Raw genomic sequence first — 22,479 nt, 5'->3', positions numbered from 1 at the left:
CCCTCCCCTGCTCTTGCTCTGTCTCTCTCTCTCTCTCAAAAAATAAACACTAAAAAGAAATTAAAAAAAAAAAATAAAGTACCATTAGAGGGTCACTTAGCTATTGTAAAAAAGAACAGAATGTGTTTTTTTGGAAGGATACCATTTGGTGAATATTTTGGTTTCTATGAAGAAGAAAATGGAGTAAAAGATAGAGGTCTAAAGGGAAAATGACAAAGCACTTACCTAAACATGTCTTTCAACTCATTTACTTTCTTTGGTGGATACTTGCTAGCTTGACTATCATTTAAGAAAGCTCTTGCATATGCTAATGGACCAGCATTTACCTAAATTACAAAGGGAGAAAAATAAGAGAGTTGTTAGAATGTAATCAAAAAGAAACGTCTACGTTTCTCTCTTTATTATTTTTTTAAGATTTTATTTATTTTTTTAAGGAATCTCTACACCCGACATGGGGCTTGAACTCACAACTCCAAGATCAACAGTCGAGATCAAGAGTCGCACACTCCACTGACTGAGCCAGCCAGGTGCCTCTGCACTTCTCCTTAAAAAAAAAAAAAAAACAAAAAAAATCCCTGGGGCGCCTGGGTAGCTCAGTCGGTTGAGCCTCTGACTTCGGCTCAGGTCATGATCTTGCACTCTGTCAGTTCGAGCCCCGTGTCGGGTTCTGTGCTGACAGCTGGGAGCCTGAAGGCTGCTTTGGATTCTGTTGTCTCTATCTCTGTCCCTCCCCGACTCATGCTCGTGCTCTCTCTCTCTTAAAAGAAATAAAAATTAAAAAGCCCCCTCGATGCATTAAAAATCTGTACCTGAGAACCATATTTACTATTCTTGCTATAAGCTTATTCAAAAAAAATGACTAAAGCCAATAATCTGCCAAGATAATATTCCAGTAAGGTACTTAATGACTTCTGCTGTGTAAATACAGAGCTTGGCTGCAGTCAGAGGAGTTTATGTTAAGGTCTTCTGCCATAACGCAAATTTTATGGCCGCTGAACATTTTTTTCGGTTAATTGAAAACTGCACAGGTGTTTGCACTCAGTAAGCGCAGAACACACACTGAGGTTCATGCTTGCTCTGTGCCCTCAGGAAAGCAAGCCTATCGAGAAACGTTTAAGACGTATTCTGCCACCGACATACCTGCACTGAGACACAACCCTGCAATTTCAGCTGCAGCTGAATCATGTCCACGTCGGCAGAGGAGCAAAGTTTTTTCAGCTCTGCCGTCTTATCTTTGATCTCATCAGTCGCGACATCGATGGGCTTTAAATGAATCTGCTGCTCATAGTTTATAGGGATCCTCTTCTTCACATACGGAAAGGAGTTTGAAGCTGTTAAAATGTTCAGATTGGTTGTGGTTACCTTTAAAAAATGATCCGTTCCAACGGCCAAGTCAAAGGAAAAAAAAAACAATCCATGATGCTTAATTGCCCCCACCATGCTTTCTCTAGAAAGTACCGTAGGGTATCAGAAAGCACCGCAGTACTTCAGGATTGAGGGGGAAATTCTTTTTATCAGATACCCTAGAGCAATCGTGAATTACATATGGGGAAACTCTGGTATATGACATTGCCATGTCTGTGCAAGCTAGTGACAGAACAGCAGAAAAATGAAGGATGAAAATTTCAGTTCACACTTGCCTGCTGGCCACCTGCTACTTGTGTGTATCAAAAAGAAGCAAGTCAAACAAATGTTATCTCGCCAGGTCCTACTTACTGGTCAAGATGGTGCGGCGTTTACACTGTTCTTCTATGCAGCCTTGCTTTTTGCCTGATAATGTATACGGAGCTTCAAAAACAAATCTGTTGATATTATGGTTTCTTTCAAACTCGGTCTTTCTTTCTGTGAGTTCTTTGTCATCAAAGTAGGGCTTCACGTAAGTGACTTGGATATGAGCATATTTTGGATCGAGATCTTTAGCGTTCACCTATCAAGTAAGAAAGTTTGGCTTTTTTTATTCAACGGAAGGGAAGAGCGGGTACAGGTAAGATAATAAACTCCTTGGAGATTACTTGAGGAACCCTGTCATTAGGATTGTGCTCCCAAGTGAATACACACCTGGAGGAGAGCTTTATTCTTTTCGTAAGGATCATTTCCTCCTGATTGTAAAGAAGTTACAGAAACTTACACGGAAATTATAGAAATGTAGGAAGATAATATAAATTGCAATCCTACCACTCAGCAAGGACCGTCGTTCACATTTTCACGGATTTCCTTTCTTTTTCTTTTTTTTTTTTTACTTTTTATTTATTTTTTTATTTTTTATTTTTTATTTTTTAATATATGAAATTTACTGTCAAATTGGTTTCCATACAACACCCAGTGCTCATCCCAAAAGGTGCCCTCCTCAATACCCATCACCCACCCTCCCCTCCCTCCCACCCCCCATCAACCCTCAGTTTGTTCTCAGTTTTTAACAGTCTCCACGGATTTCCTTTCAATCTGTACTCTGTGCACACACATTTACAAAGCTGAGGTCACACTAGATGCTGTTTCATATTCTGATTCTTTAAAAATACATGACAATGGTTAACTGTACATTTGAATTCTACCTCCATAAAAATAAGATTCTGGAGAGGATTCTGAGAAGGTAGGAGAGCACCAGAAATCTATCTTCCTACTTAGGCAACATTTACACGGGCAGAATCTGTCTGCTCTATTTTGGAACTCTGGAGTCCACTGAAAGCTTGTAACTTGTAGGGGAAGGCCTGGACGGAAAATCGCAGTTAGGCTTGATTTTTGTCAATTTCAGCTCTTGGCACGACGGTAGCTACCCGTATCCTACCCCTCAGCCCCATGGCAGGCAGCTGTGCACATGTTCCCGAAACAGCTTGCAGGAGCCAGGGTGGGCAAGAAGGACCCTGTCTTCCAAATATTGGGGATCTGTGCTCTGACTGCTGTTTCTGATTATAGAGGTACAAAGAGGATACAGCCATTTTCGTTATAATCCCCCACCCCTGGCTGAACTGACTTCCAGAGGATTTTTAAGTTTGTTTGTTTATTTTGAGAGAGAGAGAGAGAGAGAGCGCACACATGTGTGCAAGTAGGGGAGGGGCAGAGAGAGAGAGGGAGAGACAGAATCCTAAGCAGGCTCCAGGCTCTGAGCTGTCAGCACAGAGCCCGACACAGGGCTTGAACTCACAAACCATGAGATTATGACCTGAGCTGAGATCAACAGTTGGAGGCTTAACCAACTGAGCTACCCAAGTACTCCTGACTTCCAGGGGATTTAAAAGATCTCTCCCCTTTATTTTTCTTTTTCCCTCTTGGGAGCCAGACATTGAAGACTAGGGCACTCAAAATCAACTGCATAGAGGAGGGAAGTGAGAAACTCACTACACATGCCCAGGGGAAGGTGCAGGTTCAGAAAAGACCCGAGAAGACCCTGAATTTAGGCAGATCCGTGATACAGAGACAGCCTACGACAATTAAAACAAAACCCAGCAAATCCTGGAAGAGGGGGAGAATCTGATTTCTGGAATGATCACAGGATCAGATCCAAATGTACAGTTTTCAACAAGAAAAAAAAAATCACCAGGCATCTAAAGAAACAGGAACATGGCACATTCGGAGGGGAAAAATAAACCAATGGACACTTGTCTCCCCAAAAAGACCTGATAGCAGACCTACTAGAAAAAAACTTTAAAATAACTGTCTTGATGATCAAAGAACTAAAGGGAGCTGTGGAGAAAGTCAAGAAAACAATGTATGAACAAATGTCAACATCAATAAAGAGGTAGGAAACCTAACCAATTTTTGGAGCTGGAAAGCACGATAAATAAAATGAAAATTCACTAGGGGGATTCAAAGGCAGACTTGAGCGGACGGAAGTAATCGTCACAGAACCTGAAGATATGACAATCACGAGGAACATCACCCTGTGGACCAACATACACACTGTAGGAGTCCTGGAAAGGAAAAGAGATGAAAAGAGGCAGAGGTAATAATTGAAGAAATAATGGGTGAAAACTTCCCAAATTTGATAAAAGGCGGGAGTATAAACATCCAAGAAGATTCTGAGTAGGGTACGTCAAAGAGACCCACACTGAGCCACGTTAAAACCAAACTGTCAAAGAGTTTTGGAAGAATCAAGAGAGAAGCGACTCATCACACATAATAAACAAGTCTCAATAGGATGATCAGATTTCTTATCAGAAACTTTGGAGGCCAGAAGGCAGTGGGTGAGTGTAGTCAAAGCGCTAAAGAAAAAAAAATCTGTCAACCAAGAATTCTGCATTTTTAAAAAAAAATTTTTAAGTTTATCTATTTTTGACAGAGACAGAGTGCGAGCATGAGCTGGGGAGGGGCAGAGAGAGAGGGAGACACAGAATCCGAAGCAGGCTCCAGGCTCCGAGCTGTCGGCACAGAGCCCGACGCGGGGCTCGAACCCACGAACCATGAGCTCGTGACCCGGGCCGAAGTCGGACGCTCAACCGACGGAGCCACCCAGGCGCCCCAGAATTCTGTATTTGACAGAACTGTCCTTGAAAGTGGGAAAGAAATGAAGATAGTCCTCAGTAAAGAAAAGCTGAGGGAGTTTGTTGCCACTAGAACCGTCCTATGTAAGATGCCACAGGAAGTCTTGCAGCTTGAGATGAAAGGACACCAGACGGTAACCTGAAGCGGCGTGAAGAAATAAAGATCTCAGTAAAGGTAAATCCGTGGGCAATTATAATAGCTAATGTTATTGTGACAATGGCATGTAACTCCATTTTTTGCTTTCTACATAATTTAAGGGGCAAATACATTAAAAAATTATTGGTCTAAAAGCTAGTATTGCAATTTTGGCTTGTAACTTAAAAATTTCGTTTTCTACAGAATTTAAGAGACTGACGTATTAAATCATTAGCTTATGGTTTGGGGACACACAAAACATGTAATTCTACAACATCACCAACAGAAAGGGGTAGGGAAGGAGCTGTTAAAGAAGCAGATTTCTTGGTATGTTATGGAAATTAAACTGGTATAAATTCGAATTAGAGTGGTATGACTTTAGGATGTTAAATATCATCCCCATGAAAACCATAAAAATATACTTAAAGGATACAGTCAAAAGGAAATGGGAGACAAATGTAACCATTCCACTGTAAAAAAAAAATCAATTAAACCAAAAGAAGACAGTAATGCAAAAAAATGAGGGACAAAAAAGCTATAAGGCACATAAGAAAACAAATAGCAGAAGGAAAGAACTCTCTCCTTATCAGTAATTACTTGAAATGTAAATGGATTAAAATGTAATCAAAAGGGAGATTTGCAGAATGGATAAGAAATTATGATCCAACTATGTGTGGTCTACAAGAGATTTATTTTAGGTCCAAAGACACACATGGGCTGAAAGTGAAAAACAGAAAAAGATATTCCATGCATACAGTAACCAAAAGAGAGCAGGAGTGAATATACTAATATTGAACAAAGTAGACTTTAAATTTTAAAAGGTCACAAGAGACAAAAAAAGGACACTGTACAGTGATGATAGGTGCAATACAGCAAGAAGATAAAACAATCATAAACATCTACACATCTAATAACAGACCATCAAAACATATAAAGCAAAAATTGACAGAGTGCAAAGGAGAAACAGTTTTACAGTAATACTTGGGACGCTGTAGCACCCCACTCTCAATACCAGATACAGCAAGCAGACAGAAGGTAAGTAAGGAAGTAGGGGACCTGAACAACACACTTAACCAACTACATCTCACAGACATACACAGAACACTCTACTCAGCGATAATATGCATTCTTCTCAAGTGTACATGGGACATTTTCCAAGATAGGTTGTATGTTAGGCCACAAATGAGTCTCAATAGATTCAAAAAGACAGATACCATAGAAAGTATCTTCTCTGACCGTGAAGGGATGAAGTTAGAAGTCAATAACAGAAGTAAAATAGGACAGTTCATAATTTTGTGGAAGTTAAACACTTAAAAATCAACGGTTCAAAGAAAAACAATCACAAGGGAAGTTGGGACATACTTAGAGAGTAATGAAAATGAAATCACAACATACCGAAGCTTACAGGACATAGAAAAAGCAGCGCTAAGGAGGAGACTTAATAGTTGTAAACACAACATTACAAAACAGGAAAGGTCTTAAATCAACAACATGACTTTACAACTTAAGGAACTAGAAAGAGAGGAACTAAACCCAAAGCAGAAGGAAGGAAATAAAGGTGAAGCAGAGATTAATGAAATAGAAAATAGTAAAATAGAGAAAAGCAATGAAACCAAAGGTCAGTTCTTTGAAAAGATCAATGAAGTTGACAAATCTTTAACTAGATGGACTAAGAAAAAAAAGGACACTCAAAATTGCTAAAATAGGAACTGAAAATAAGGACATCACTACCAAATCTACAGAAATAAAAAAGATTGTAAGAGTGCTATGCACAACTGTATGCCATCAAATGAAATAACCTAGACGAAATGAGCAAATTCCTAGAAACACACAGCCTACCAAGACTAAACCATGAAAACAAAATAGAAAACTCTGACTAGCGCTATAACTAGTGAGGAGATTGAATCCATACTCAAACATTTTCTGATGGAAAAAAAGCTCTGACCTGATGTCTTCACTGATGAAGTCTACCAAACACTTAAAGAAGAACTACCACCAATTCTCAGACTCTTCTAAGAAACTGAAGAGGGGGGAACACACCCTGACTCATTCTGTGATGTCAGCATTACTCTGAAACCAAAGCCAGACAAAGAAAATCTACAGACTAGCATCCCTTACGAACGCTGCTGCAAAAATCCTCGACAGAATATTGGCAAACAGAATTCCACGGCATATTAAAAAGGATTATATGCCATGACCAGGTAGGATCTACTCCTGGAATGCAAGGATGGTTCAACATATGAAAGTCAATCAATGTAAATACAACCACATAAACAGAATAAAGGGGGAAAAAACTACATGATCACCTTAATTGATGCAGTACATGCATTTGACAAAATTCAGCATCCTCTCATAATAAAAATACTCAACAATCCAAGAGTAGAAGGAATTTTCCACAGTCTGATCAAGGGCCACTATGAAAAACCCAGAGCGAATGTTATACTCCATGCTGAGAGGCTGAAAGCTTTTCCTCTAAGATCAGGAATAAAGCAAGGAGGCCTGCTTTTGCCACTTCTATCCAACACAGTGCCGGAAGCTCCAGTGAACTGCACACGTAAGGATGGTGAGAGCAGTAAATTAATTCTTTTTTTTTTTTTAATTTTTTTTTTTTGAACGTTTTTTATTTATTTTTGGGACAGAGAGAGACAGAGCATGAACGGGGGAGGGGCAGAGAGAGAGGGAGACACAGAATCGGAAACAGGCTCCAGGCTCCGAGCCATCAGCCCAGAGCCTGACGCGGGGCTCGAACTCACGGACCGCGAGATCATGACCTGGCTGAAGTCGGACGCTTAACCGACTGCGCCACCCAGGCGCCCCAACAAAAACCTCTCTGGAAACAGTCTCTGTATCCTTTTTTTTTTTCTCCCCACATATACGGGAGATGGCCAGGAGATACAAAGTTCCTTAGCTTCTTTTAGCTTCTCCAAATCCATTCTATCTGTTCTTACGTAAATATCTAAAAGCCTGTATCTGGAAATCTTAATCTTTTTTCTCTCAGTACACAGCTAGATTTCTCGACAGAGAACACACTGGTGGTTGCCAGAGGGGAGAAGGGTGGGGGGCAAATGGGCAAAATGGGTAAGGGGAGTGGGAGATACAGGCTTCCAGCTATGGAGTGAATAATCAGGGGAATAAAAGGCACAGCACAGGGAGTACAGCCGATGGCATTGCAGTAGCTTGTACGGTGACCGACGGTAGCTGCCCTGGTGGTGAGCACAGCGTAACATACCGAGAGGTTGAGTCACTATGTTGCACACTCGAAACTAATGTACCATCGTGTGTCAACCACACTCAGAAAAAGTAAGCTAGATTCCTCCTAAGAGGCACCTCAGGAGATAGGTGAGGTAATTATCTGGGCTAAGACAAAACACAGAAGGGAAATACACAAAAAAGAGGTCAAGCCTGATTTTAACCTTATAAAAGTAAAATATGTACATGGTAAAACATTCAGGGGGGCCTGGGTGGCTCAGTCGGTTAAGCGTCCGACTTCGGCTCAGGTCATGATCTCACGGTTCGCGGGTTCGAGGCCCGCGTCGGGCTCTGTGCTGACAGCTTGGAGCCGGGAGCCTGCTTCGGGCTCTGTGTCTTCCTCTCTTTCTGCTCCTCCACAGCTCACACTCTGTCTCTTTCTCTCTCAAAAATGAATAAATGTTAAAAAAATAAAAAAAAAAAAAAAACAACCACATTCAAACAGTACACAAGGGTATAGAGGAAAAGTCGAAAATTTCTTTCTATGTAAGATTCTAGTCCCTCTCCTCAGGGGTAAGCATGGTTAACAATTTTATATGTATCATTCCAGAAATTTCCTAAGTATATACAAGTTATTGTATCAATGTTTGCACAAATGTGATCATCCTATCCATGACATCCTGCACCTCACCTTCCCCCCCCTCAATAAAGTATCTTGATAGGTTCAAACCAACACTTAGAAATCTATCTCAATTAAAAAATTTTTTTTAGTGTTTAATTTTGAGAGAGTGCGTGAGCGTGAGTGGGGGAGGGGCAGAGAGAGACAGAGACAACAGAATCTGAAGCAGGCTCCAGGCTCTGAGAGGTCAGCACAGAGCCCGACGCGGGGCTCGAACTCACGAGCGGTGAGATCATGACCTGAGCCGCAGTCGGATGCTTCACCGACTGAGCCACCCAGGCGCCCCTATCTCAATTTTTTAATGCATAGGTTGCCACATCCATTATAGGGATAATACCATTTCTTTAGCCATATGGACGTTTAGATGGCTTCCCGGTTTTTGCTACATAAACCTTGCAGCAATGACCACCTTTAATCACACATCTTTATGGTAGCGAACACCCACAAGATAAAATCTTAAAGGTGACCTTATTGGGTCCAAGGAAACGCAGGTTTTGAAATATTAGAAAACCTCGCCAAACGGTTCTTCAAACGGTCCGTGCCCTCCAGCGGAGTTTGTTCTTTGGCAAGGTAAAAGAGTGTTTTTAATTTTCACTTTCACGCATGAAGAAAGAAAAAAGGAACTTGCAAGCAACTGCTTATTATGTCTGTTGTCTACGGAGAAGGACTAAAATATTGTGCCTACAAATAACGTCAGGGGCCCAGCTGCCCGATGGTGCTTTTCCGCTAGCCCTCATGAGCCAGGTTTTCACGGGCAGCTTAGAGTAGGAAACTGCACATGCTGTTCAGCAAGCCTGGCTTTCCATTAACTTTCCATTTATAGTATCAGTTATGTGGCAGTGAGCCTAAGACTATCTGGCTGCAAGGAGCTAAAATCTTCCGTTGTCTTAACTTAATAAGACACCACAAAAATAGTGAAGCTGATAAGAGGTAGAGAGGTTTTGCCAAATATTAATGAATTCCAAATCTACTGGCCTATCAACTTTTACATGTCTAAGGCATACGGTCAAGATAAAAGCATCTCCAAGAGAGACAGGTGAGTCTCCAAGGGGAAGACATCGTTTTCTTTTCTTTTTTCCCTTTGAGAGAGAGAGAAAGAGGGCGCAGTGGGCGAGCAGCAGAGAGAGAGAGAAAGAAAGAGAGAGAGAATCCCACAAAGGGCAGAGAGAGAGAGAATCCCACAAAGGGCAGAGAGAGAGAGAGAGAAACGGGCCCCACCCGAAGTGGGACTCAAACTCACGAACCGTGAGATCGTGACCTGAATCAAAGTCAGATGCTTAACTGACTGAGCCACCCAGGTGCCCGACATCATTTTCGGGGTAGGCCAGGACGTGTCTTTACCGTGGCCGTGAGCTTTCCACTCTGGCAATGCTACCTACTAGCCGCTAAGCCACTTGCATCAGAGTCGCTCGGTAAATACTGCCGTGGTCTGCAGATCCTGAACCGTGTAGGCCCCTTCCTACCTTAGACACCAGCTCTCGTTCTGGGCACACCAGTGGCGACTAAGAACGGTCAGGCAGTCCCACTGTGCTTTTCCAAAAGTCTGCCTAGAGGAAACTATGCGTCTCTAGCAGGGAGCCTGTCTTGCTAGAATCTTTCTCATCCTGGCCTGGCAAGGCCTGCTGGGACAGATACCCTTTAGAGCAAGTCCCAAGGGATCTCTCCTAAATGTACTTCATTGCAAACGTAACTACCAAACTAAGGATATTTTATAACAAAATGCACTTAAAGCCCCTGTCCTTTCTCTCTTTTTTTTTTAATTAAAAAAAATGTTTATTTATTTTTGAGAGAGAGAGAGAGAGGGAGAATGTGAGCAGGGGAGGGGCAGAGAGAGGAGGAGAGACAGAATCCAAAGCCGGCTCCAGGCTCTGAGCTGGCGGCACAGAGCCTGACGTGGGGCTCGAACTCACGAACCGTGAGATCATGACCTGAGCTGAAGTCGGACGCTTAACCTACTGGGCCACCCAGGCGCCCCTCCTGTCCTTTCGTTCAATATCTGGACAGGCTCTATTTCCAAACTTCTCCCCCACCAGCCAGAAAAGGAAAGAGTCAGGAGCAGTGTAGCATGCTTGGAACTAACAAATAATGATTTCAAAATGCAGGGTCTATGTTACCTTGTCTGAATCCTGAATTATTTTAACATTCTCTGTACCAAATTTTTCACCATAAAGTTTAACGAGTCTCAGGGAAATCTCCGAGAGGCCGGTGAGCTTGGGTTCTTTATAGATGTACTCCTTCCCATCCTCTTCTTCAAAAAAAGACTATGGCAAAGTGAAACACACAATCACTTACAAATAGCACGAGCCGGCACGGCATTTACAGAAAATGCACGAGATAACTAGCAATAACATGCTTGAAATACATTTTAAGCGGTACCAAAAGCCACATGGCACGTACTGACCCTTTCAACTTCAAATAAATATGAATTTCCCAATTCACAGTCATATGGCCGTGTACTTGGCCCGAAGATTTCCACGCTAGTTTTTTCTCATTCCCTGTCATACTTACCTATTTTTCGTTTGAAAGCTCTCAGTACTGGGTATTAAATATATACCTTAAGAGGTTTAACAGAAAATGAAACTGAGGGAGAAATTCAAATCTTCTGCGTTGGACTCTGGCCTACTGGATTTAGATAGGGAAACCAAAGTGAGCGTCACACTTACAGAGGCTTCCGGCTGTTGTGCTAGCCGCTCTATCTAGACAGAAGGCAAGAACCAATGCCTGCTGCTATAGTAATCTAATAATTCAAAGGTGAATGTTTAAAAAGAAAAACAGCTTTATGAACGAAAGTATACTTACTTGGCCATAAAAGGCAACTCTGAAGAAAGTCCCTAAAAGTCTTTTTTTTGTGTGCATGACCTCTAGAATTTTTGTGTAAGCTCCATGAAGAGTTCTATAAACTTGCGTAAGTTTCTGAAAAACGAGAATATACAAACCGGCTTTATCTTTTGGTTAATTACTAAATGGCTAAGATAAATACACGGCGGCGGGGTGGGGGTGGGGGGTTGGGGGAGAAGCAATGCTATTTCCTTTTCAAAATGTGTTTTGGGGTCAGCCACACTCCCCTGCCCCTCTGTCACAATTAGACGAAATTCCTCAACAATGTCAAGGCTAAGGGTAGAAATTAAAACGGTCAATAACCATTTCTACTAGATGCGTATCTGTGGGTTTATTTCATTCATACCTCAATGGGAAGGCATACTTTAAACCTACTGTATTATTGACTACTATTTGCGTTATATCTGAATTAGTTTAACTGAAAGAGAAGCCAGATGCTTTTTTGCTTGAGCCTTTAAGGCAAAGGCGAGAATTAAAAATCCGTGCAAAAACTTCTGGAGATAAAAATAAATGCAGATGCAGTCAAGCTCAGAGAAACAGCAAAAGCTGGGGGTAATTCCCCTCTCCCATTGTTGGATGAAGAAATAGGGTGGAGTGATGAGGAAAGGCTTGATTTAGGATGCTAGAGAGATCTGGATCCTTCCATTTTGAGGCATAGATAGTAGCCCCAGAAATACAGCAGACCACCAAGAGAAAAAAACAAACAAAATATGCAGATACAAAAATAACAGTATATGCCTCAGTGAGGACTGCTTTTATACAAGTTTACAGAAGTTTTCTTTTTTTTTTTAATTTTTAAAAAATGTTTTTATTTTTGAGACAGAGAGAGACAGAGCATGAGCAGGGGAGGGGCAGAGAGAGGGGGAGACATAGAATCCGAAGCGGGCTCCAGGCTCTGAGCTGTCAGCACAGAGCCTGACGCGGGGCTCGAACTCACAGAGTGTGAAATCATGACCTGAGCTGAAGTCGGATGCTTAACTGACTGAGCCACCCAGGCGTCCCTAATTTGGATTACTTTTCTTTTTATTTAAAAAAATTTTTTTTATGTTTATTTATTTCTGAGACAGAGAGAGAGAGACAGCATGAGTGGGGGAGGGGCAGAAAGAGAGGGAGACGCAGAATCCGAAGCAGGCTCCAGGTTCTGAGCTGTCAGCACAGAGCCCGACGTGGGGCTCGAACTCACGGAGTGTGAGATCATGACCTGAGCCGAAGTTGGACACTCAACCGACTGAGCCACCTCATCTGTACCCAGAAAAAGGGAGCACATTGTGCCAAGAACATTATTAAGAATGTGAAAAGCCAACCTACAGAATGGGAGAAAATATTTGCCAATCACAAATCTGATAAAGGTTTAGTATCAGAAAATAATAAAGAGCTCTCACAGTTCAACAACAAAAAGACAACCCAATTTAAAAAGGGGCAAAGGTTTTGAACAAGCATGTCTCCAAAGAAGATATACAAATGGCTAAGAAGCACATAAAAAGATGTTCAAGATCCTCGGTCATAAGGAAATACAAATCAAATACCATAATGTGAACACACTTCACATCCACTAAGATGGCTTTCATGAAAAACCCAAAACAACAGGTGTTGGTCGGACTGTGGAACGTATACATTGTTGGTGGGAAGGGAAAAGGGAAAACGGTTCAGTGGTTTCTTAAAACGTTAAACATAAAATCATCCCATGACCCAGCAATTCTACTCCTAGGTATATACCCAAGATAAATGAAAACAGTTGCCGTGCAGAAACGTCGACACGAATGTTCACAACAGCAGCAACTCTCCGTGATAGCCAAAAGGTGAAAACGACCCAGATGTCTGTCAATGGATACGTGGATAAACAAATCGTGGCGTAGCCACGCAATGGAAAATCATTCAGCCATAAAAAGGAATGAAGTTGTGACAGATGCTACAACGTGGACGAACCTCTAAATATTACGCTAAGTGAAAGAAGCCAGACACAAAAGGTCACATCTCTATGAATCCTTTTTTAATGACACATCCAGAATAGGGAAACCCATAGGGATGGAAAGCAGATTAGTGGTTGCCAGAGGATGGCGGGTGGGAGGGGGAGGAACCACTTAGTGGGTAGGACGTGTTTTTCTGGGGTGATGAAAACGTTTTGAAAGTAGAGAGAGGTGGCGGGTTCAGAATATCACGAATGCACTGAATGATACTGAATCGTACACTTTAAAAATGGTTGTGTATTACGTGAATTTCACCTTGATAAAAACGGGGAGCACAGAGAGGCTGTGCTCAATTTGAGGGAAATCTTCCTTATCTTTATGGCTGCTGTCTCTGACACTTTTTCAGCCCGTCCCATAAAGATGCAGTGAAAAATGATATATCAGTGTCCGAGAAACAAGGACTACATCCCATGTGGAACGCTAGGGGATCCGCACAGACCTTTACAAGCCGACAAGGGAATAGGAGGAGTGTCCCTATAGAAAACAGCGTTTCCTTTCATGTGTAAAGATATATTTTTCTTTCTTCCCTATTAGTTGATTGAGCAGCAAAATACTCCCTGAGGTTCTTTTTCTTTTTAAGATTTTTTTTTTACATTTATTTATTTTTGAGAGACAGAGAGAGACAGAGCACAAGTTGGGGAGGGACAGAGAGAGAATGAGACACAGAATCTGAAGCAGGCCCCAGGCTCTGAGCCTGACGCGGGGCTCGAACCCACAAACCGTGAGATCGTGACCGGAGCTGAAGTCAGATGCTTAACCCACTGAGCCACTCAGGCGCCCCCTCCCTGGGGTTGTAATAGCCTTATCTTCAAGCTGGTAAGAAAGCGGGTATTCTGGAAATTTTACAAAGGTTCTTAGGATGTCATGTTTTGCTAAAAGGGGCAATCATCTTGTGGGCTATTCTTTGCCACCTCTATGACCTAGGTTTAGTTATTAATAGAATCACTTGAACGCCGCTATGATTTTTCAGGCATGCCTCACATACCCCAAAACTACGGCAGAGAGAGAAAAGGCCTAGAACCTGGGAAGAAAAAGTGAGTTTGATCAGGGCCAGTCTGAAGAGAGAGTAGAACAGTGCAGATGATATTAAATGTATGTGTTTTCCTTCTGGGAAAACGATGAAAGCGTACTTGCTATACTTAAGGATAAATTGCTTTGCTTTTTTTTTTTTTTTTTAACGTTTATTTATTTTTGAGACAGAGAGAGACAGAGCATGAACAGGGGAGGAGCAGAGAGAGAGAGGGAGACACAGAATCCGAAACAGGCTCCAGGTTCCGAGCTGTCAGCACAGGGCCCGACGCGGGGCTCGAACTCACGGACTGTGAGATCGTGACCTGAGCCGAAGTCGGACGCTTAACCAACCAAGCCAGCCGGGCGCCCCCAAATTGCTTTGCTTTTTAAAAAAAAAGGGGTTGAGGGGCGCCTGGGTGGCTTAGTTGGTTGAGCGTCAGACTCTTGATTTCAGCCCAGGTCACGATCTCACGGTTCATGGTACTGGGCCCTGCGATGGATTCTGGGCCAGGCGTGGAGCCTGCTTGGGACTCTCTCTTGTGCTATGTCACTCTGCTCCTCCCCTGCTCACGTGCTCTCTCTCTCTCTCTCTCTCAAAATAAATAAACATTTTTTAAAGAAGGCTTGGATCCTAAACCACCCCTTCCTAATACGATAGGCGTAGAAATTACGATTTGGACTCCAAGACTTGAATATAAAACCTGGGCCGGTGGCAACAGGTATTCATTATACTACATTCTTTATTAATTACCCTTTACCAACAGCTTTATCTGACAGACTAAATTGGAAAAAAACTCCTCACAGTAGGGCTACCAGCCCCTTTGGTCTCCCCATCGAACTGCAAAGAATCGTAAAAGCCTATGACTCTTCCCGGGACAACATGGAAATTCAATAGCTTTTTTTAATTTTTTTATTTTTTTAAGTTTATTTTCAGAGAGAGAGAGAGAGAGCAGGGGCAGGGGCACAGAGAGAGGGCCAGAGAATCCCAATCAGGCTCCGACGTGGGGCTCAAACTTATGAGATCATGACCTAAGCTGAAATCGAGAGTCGGATGCTTAACTGACTGAGCCACCCAGGTGCCCAGGAGATTCCATACCTTTATTAGGCGAAGGTTTGGTGAAGAAAACACTGAATTTTTTATGCCCTGAGGGGAAGTGGAGGGGGAGGTGCTAGATTAAAATGTTTTAAGAACCACTTGTATAATCTAAAATTTATATTCTGGATGTTTTACCCTCAATTTCCTTTGGAAAATTTATAGGAATATAAGGTAGGATTCCGATTTTAGGATGTCACAGGACTTTTAAGGATAGGAACTTTCAGACTGGACAAATGTGTCAACACAACATAGTTAAGTATCTATGTTCTACAATAAAACACAAATGCCATGATATAATTAACCTTTTATTCCTCAGAGGACACACAGTAGAGGGATAGGAACATAACGATGTTACCGTGTTTTCCGAGACCAAAATAAAATATAGTTTAGGCCAATGATGCAAGTGTTTAGACTTTTTTTTAATGTTTATTTATTTCTGAGAGAGAGAGAGAGAGAGAGAGGGAGGGAGACAGGATCCAAAGCGGTCTCCAAGCTGTCAGCACAAAGCCTAATGTGGGGCTCGAACTCACAAACCTCAAGATCAAGACCTGAGTCGAAGTCAGAGGCTCAGCTGACTAAGCCACCCAGGCGCCCCCAATGATGCGAATGTTTCAATTACCTACCTCAAACTCACGACGTTTCTCATAAATTGGAATGATCAACTTGGAAATCTCAGAAATGACTTCGTAACGTTCTGCTTTCCATAAGCCATCCACACACTGTTCTAGCAACTCCAGCAAAACTTCCTGCGTTAAGGGCAAAATGCAATCAGGAATTAGAGGTGGTTTTAGAGTTTTGGCAAAGAAATTTTGAACCGTTTCAAGTTCGTAGAGAACAAACAACGTGTACAGAAGGGAGTATGCTTGTGTGACTCTATTTTCTAAATCAAACGCTTGTAATGTCTGAAACTGAAACCACTCTTAAAAATATGAAATCAATATTGATAACAGTGAAGCGTACCTATGGATATCGTTTACTCACATGGCGAGGATGTTAACTGTACTTAGAAATGTAACCCATTAGGAAAGAGAATCTGTTTTCTTTTTTTTTTTTTAATTTTTAAAAAATGTTTTATTTATTTTTGAGACGGAGAGAGACAGAGCATCAACAGGGGAGGGACAGAGAGAAAGGGGGACACAGAATCCGAAACGGGCTCCAGGCTCTGAGCTGTCAGCACAGAGCCCGACGCGGGGCTCGAACTCACGGACCGCGAGATCGTGACCTGAGCCGAAGTCGGACGCTTAACTGACTGAGCTACCCAGGCGCCCCCAAGAAGGAGTATCTTTAAAAGGGGATATATTATTTGTTCCAAACTGTATGTCTGATAAGGTAAATTCCCCTAAGCCTATAAATGTTCACAGCTTCCTTTTTATACTGAAGTTATATTTACACATAATGTAATAGAGTGTTCAGAAGACTGGACAACTTTCAAGCTGCTGTGTTAGTGATAAACATGTTTACTAAAATGATGCAGTCTTGGTAAACAATGCTTCCTTCCTGACTGCCGGCCCTAAAGTTTGTGAGAAGGACAGGATAATAGCTCAAGACAGAGATCTCTGACCTCGCCAGAATGATAACAGCTGCTGTAAGTTACTTTATGAACCCTCATCTCGACAATAAAAAGATGAGGTCCATTGCTGACACTATCTGTGAGTCTCAACAGCCTGTTTCTATCTATTTTTTTTAACGTTTATTTATTTTTGAGAGAGACAGAGAGTGAATGGGGGAGGGACAGAGAGAGAGGGAGACAGAGGATCCGAAGCAGGCTCGCGTGGTCAGTGCAAAGCCTGATGTGGGGCTGGAACTCATGAACCTTGAGATCGTGACCCGAGCCAAAGTCAGTCGCTCAGCTGACTGAGCCACCCAGGCGCCCCAGCGTGTTTCCATCTTAAAGAGATGTTCTTGAGGTTTACGGCGCTGAATGCTAAGACAGTTTTTCCTGTATGCCCTTTAGGCAATTCTGAACTCAACTTCTTCCTAACCTAGTTCTTTCACTTGTGCTTTCTACCTAGCCGGGGGCGACACCCTACGAACCCTTAGCTAGGAAACCTAAGAGTACTTTTGACTTGGCCCTGTCATGGGGTGACTTGTGTCCCTCAAAAAGAGATGTTGAAGTCCTGACCCCCAGTACCTCAGAATGTGACTTTATTTGTGGAAACAGGGCCCCTGCGGGTAGAGTGAGTTCAGGTGAGGTCAGACGGGAGGAGGCTGGGCCCTTAACCCAACAGGAGTGATGTCCACACAAGCAGACAGAGACGCGCGGGGAGAACGCCACCTGACTCCAGGGGCGGAGCTGGAGTAACGCAGCTATGACGTCAAGGGACCTGGAGACCAGTGGCTACCACCGAAGTTGGGAAGAGGCGAGGAAAGAGTCTACCCAGAGTCTCAGCGGGAACACGGTCCTGCTGACACCTTGACTTCAGACTTCTGGAGGCTGGAACTGTGAGGTAATGGACGAGCGCATACTTTGTTACCTCGGTTCCGGAAAACGGACACGCGCTCTCTTCACTCACCCTCCAATCAGCTCACCGCTGACTTCTGCCAGTGTTGCTTCCTCAACAGTTCTCAAATCTGACCCTTCCTCTCCATTTCTACTCTCCCGGCTAAAGCTTAAGACCTCGTTATTTTTTTCTAATCGATCTTCCTGCCTCCGGCCTTGGCACTTTTCAGTATGCGCCACAGGCTTCTGGTGAAAATGCATACCGGACCACATCCCTCTCCCCTTCTTAGAACCTCAGGATGGCTATTATCCCTTCCTTCAAAGAGCAAAGGACAAGTTCTTTCACTTGGCGCCCAAGGCTTGCAATAGTCTGGCTGATATTTCTATAATCTTATCATTCACCAGGCCCAGCCTTGTACTTTATGCTCCATCAACAATGAACTCCTAGTAGTTCTCCTGAAGCACCACGGTGTTGTCTTAACTTTGTGCCTTTGCTCCTGTTGTGCCCTCTGCCCTTTCCTCCCCTTACTTGGTTAACTCCCTTAAGACGGCTCTTTAAGATCACCTCTTCTGGGATCCTTCTCCTCATGAATACAGAGGAGCAAGACACTAGATGCCTTTTATCCTACTCTGGTCATTCATCGGGTGGGTATCTATCATCATACTTGCCCCTCATCTATGTACCTGACTTTCCAAATAGGCCGGGTCCCTTCAGGGGTAGTAATGAGATCTTATTTTTATTGGTTTCTTTAGTCACCAGTATAGTGGCGGTGCATAGATGGTCATTAGCTGTTGCTGCTTCAATAAATGTATGTTAACATTTAATAGCCAAATTAAAATCTCCAGTAACAGTCGGAAGGAAGAACTTTGGGGGTAATTAAAAATCTGTGACAAACTACTGGGTCCCAGGCATGTAGAGCTGGTTTACAATTAGGAAAAAAATTCAGTGTAATATACAGAACAAAGCAGAATAAAAGAGAAACACGGTACCTCCAGTAATAGATGCAGAGGAAGCATTTGAAAAAAACTCAACATCCCTTCATGATATTAAGAAAGAACTCTCCAGGGGCGCCTGGGTGGCTCAGTCGGTTAAGCGTCCAACTTCGGCTCAGGTCACGATCTCGCGGTATGTGAGTTCGAGCCCCGTGTCGGGCTCTGTGCTGACAGCTCAGAGCCTGGAGCCTGTTTCGGATTCTGTGTCTCCCTCTCTCTGACCCTCCCCTGTTCATGCTCTGTCTCTCTCTGTCTCAACAATAAATAAATGTTAAAAAAAAAATTAAAAAAAAAAAAAAAAAAAAAAGAAAGAACTCTCCAGAAACAAGGACTAGGCAAGACCTTCCTCAATCTGATAAAGGGCATCTATGAGAAATCTATAGGCTGAATGCTGTTCTCATAAGTTTGAGAACGAGTCAAGAATGTCTTCTCTCGGGGCGCACAGGGGGCTCAGTCGGTTAAGCGACCGACTCTTGGTTTTGGCTCAGGTCACGATCTCACGGTTTGGGAGTTCAAGCCCCGCATTGGGCTCTGGGCTGACAGTACAGGGCCTGCTTGGGATTCTCTGTCTCCCTCTCTCTCCGTCCCTTCCCCCTGCTCACACACTCTGTCTCAAAATAAATAAATAAACTTAAAAAAAAAAAAAGCCTGCTCTCACCGCTTGAATTCAACATTATGCTGAAGGTCCTAGGCAGCACAAGGCAAGAAAAAGAGAGAAAAGTCCTACAGATTGGCAAATATAAAACTGTCTGTGCAAATGGTATGATTGTATATATAGAAAAGCCTAAGGAATAAACAAACTACTAAAACCAATAAGCATACTTAGCAAGGTTGCAGATTACAAGATCAACATACACAAATCAACTGTAGTGGTATATGTTAGCAACAACAAATTGAAAAATAAATCAAGCAATACTGTTTACAGTGGCAACAAAACATCGATTATCTAACAATAAACTCAGCAGAAGACTTCTGCCCTAAAAAAATCACAAAATACTGTTGGGAGAAATTAAAGATGACCTAAATAAATATTCACTGAAAGACTCAATATTGCTAAGCTTGCCATTTTCCATGTACTCGTATATAAATTTAACAAAATCCCCCGAAAACTTCCAGCAGGCTATTTTGAGGAAGTGGAAAAGAGGATTCTAAAATTTATATGGAAATTCAAAGGGTGTAGAATAGCCAAGATGAGTTTGAAAAAAACAGTTAGAGGGCTAACATTACCTGATTTCAAGACTTATAAAGTGAAAGCCATCGAAATGGTGTCATATTCATATCAAGATGGACAAACAGGTCAGTGCTATAGAACAGAGTACAGAAATAGGCTGCACACATACACAGAACTGAAATTTAACCAAGGCGCCAAAGGAATTCGATCAGGCAAAAGGAAAGTCTTATTTTCCCCCATAGGGTATGAACCATCTAAATGTCTACCTTGAACCTTGACCTCTATCTAATTCCATGCTCAAGAATGTATTTTAGATTACAGGCTTATATAAATTAAAAAAAATTTTTTTTAACGTTTATTTATGAGAGACAGACAGACAGAGTATGAGCAGGGGCAGGCCAGAGAGAAAGGGAGACACAGAATCCAAAGCGGGCTCCTGACTCTGAGCTGTCAGCACAGAGCCCGACGCGGGGCTCGAACTCACAAACCGTGAGGTTATGACCTGAGCCGAAGTTGAATGCTCAACTGACTGAGCCACCCAGGTGCCCCTACAGACCTAAATATAAAACTCATATCCAGGGTTTATAGAAGAAAATGTAAGGGGCGCCTGGCTGGCTCTGTCAGAGGGGCGTGCGACTCTTGCTCTCGGGGCTGTGAGTTCAAGCCCCATGTTGGGTGTAGAGGTTACTTAAAAATAAAATCTCAAAAAAAAATAAATAAAAAAGAAAGCGTAAGACAATATCTTTACAATCTGGAGGTAAGCAAAAAATTCTCAGACCAGACACAAAAAGAATAAACCATTAAAATGGGAAACTGGACTTCATCAAAACCAAACTTTTTGGGTCAATTAAATTAAAAGACTCAATTAAGCAATGAATAAGCAAATCAAAGATAAATTTGCAGCACATATATCTGACACAGAACTTATATCCGGAACATACAAAAAACGTCTACGAGTCAACAATGAAAAAACGAACAATGCCATTTCTCAAAATGAAAAAGACCTGAACACACATTTCACAAACGAAGACATATGAAAGGCTAAGAAGCACATGAAAGAGTGCTCAACATCATTAGTTATCAGGAAAATATAAATAAAAAACACACAATGAGATACCAATTCATGCCTAACAGAATGGCAAAAATAAAAATTAAAAAAAAAATCAGCAATATCAGATGTCGGTGAGGATCTCGACCAACTGAAACTTTCACCTGTTTACTGGCAGGAGAATAAAACGGGCCATTCACTTTGAAAAACTCTTTGGCAATTTCGTAGAAAATTAAATACACAACCTCCCGGGGATCCAGCAATTTCACTCCTAGGTATTTACCCAAGAAAAATGAAAGCTATGTCCACAAAAGGGCATAGATAAGGATGGTTAAAGCAACCTTATTCCTAACAGCCCTGAACTGGAAACAATCCAAAGTTCATCAACAGGAGAATGGATTACAAAAACAAATCAGATATCAATACAATGGAGTATTATTTAGTAACGAAAAAGAACTTTTGATATACTCAACAACGTGGATGTATCTCAAAAACATTAGGGTGAGCAAAAGAAGCCAGATACAAAATGGTATGTATCGAATGGAATGAATGAGTCCATTTTTATGGCACCAAAATACAGGCAAAACTCATCTATGGTGTGAGAAATTAGATGGTGGGGGAGGAGGGACTGACTGGAAATGGGCACAAGGGAACTTTCCAGGAGAATGGACGTGTTCTCTTTTTTGTTTCTGATGGGAAGTTACATGGGTGCATACAACTGTCAAAGTTCATCAAACTGTTCATTTAGGAATGTGCATTTGACTGTGTGCTAATTATATCTTTACAAACTATTGAAAATCAAAGGTCAGAAAAGTCATTTGAGAAACAAATTAAGTTTCACTATTATTGGTTTCATTCATGCGTTTAAATATAGGCACTAAATAGACAAACGTTTGTACTTTTCAATAAAACTCCCAAATCAGTGTTGGTTATTTTTCCACTGGTGAGGGCATGAGGAGGAAGCCTTCTTACCTAAGCTGAAATATACAAAGGCTCTTTTGGAACAGGATTCTATCTGTATACATCAAATAAAATATATAAATTTTTACTGTATAACACAAAAGAGTTCCAACAAATGTGTTTACATACAAAACAGATCGGAGTTCTTGACTGATAAGAAATGTTACCCGTCTCCTTGAGAGTATTAAAAAGAGTCAGGATCAAGGCTATTTCTTTCTTTCCTTTTTTTTTAATGTTTATTTATTTTTGAGAGAGAGAGAGAGAGAGAGAGAGAGAGAGAGAGAGAGAGAGAGACTGAGTAGGGGAGGAGCAGAGAGAGAAGGAGACACAGAATCCGAAGCAGGCTCCAGGCTCTGAACTGTCAACACAGAGCCGGACACCGGGCTCGAACTCACAGACCGCGAGATCATGACCTGAGCCGAAGTCAAGACACTTAACAGACTGAGCCACCCAGGTGCCCCTCCCACCTCTGA

General features: G+C 42.1%; 1 protein-coding gene across 5 annotated transcripts in view; it reads right to left on the bottom strand.

Moving 5' to 3' along the window:
* Nucleotides 1-22,479, bottom strand: part of DOCK11 (dedicator of cytokinesis 11) — a 199,309-nt gene that overhangs the window by 8,251 nt on the left and 168,579 nt on the right. For 4 of the 5 annotated variants that reach the window (XM_049644750.1, XM_049644752.1, XM_049644753.1 and 1 more), the window contains 6 exons: nucleotides 16,018-16,140; nucleotides 11,282-11,395; nucleotides 10,597-10,743; nucleotides 1,717-1,927; nucleotides 1,141-1,331; nucleotides 226-326 (listed from right to left, as the gene is read on the bottom strand). In XM_049644750.1, the coding sequence (XP_049500707.1) occupies nucleotides 226-326; nucleotides 1,141-1,331; nucleotides 1,717-1,927; nucleotides 10,597-10,743; nucleotides 11,282-11,395; nucleotides 16,018-16,140 (887 nt within the window). The remainder of the gene's footprint in view (nucleotides 1-225; nucleotides 327-1,140; nucleotides 1,332-1,716; nucleotides 1,928-10,596; nucleotides 10,744-11,281; nucleotides 11,396-16,017; nucleotides 16,141-22,479) is intronic. The other variant, XM_049644754.1, reaches the window with a different exon arrangement.

The sequence above is a fragment of the Panthera uncia genome, chromosome X (genome assembly GCF_023721935.1).
Source record: "Panthera uncia isolate 11264 chromosome X, Puncia_PCG_1.0, whole genome shotgun sequence".
NCBI classification, from domain to species: Eukaryota; Metazoa; Chordata; class Mammalia; order Carnivora; family Felidae; genus Panthera; species Panthera uncia.
This window is presented reverse-complemented; position numbering and strand designations above follow the sequence as displayed.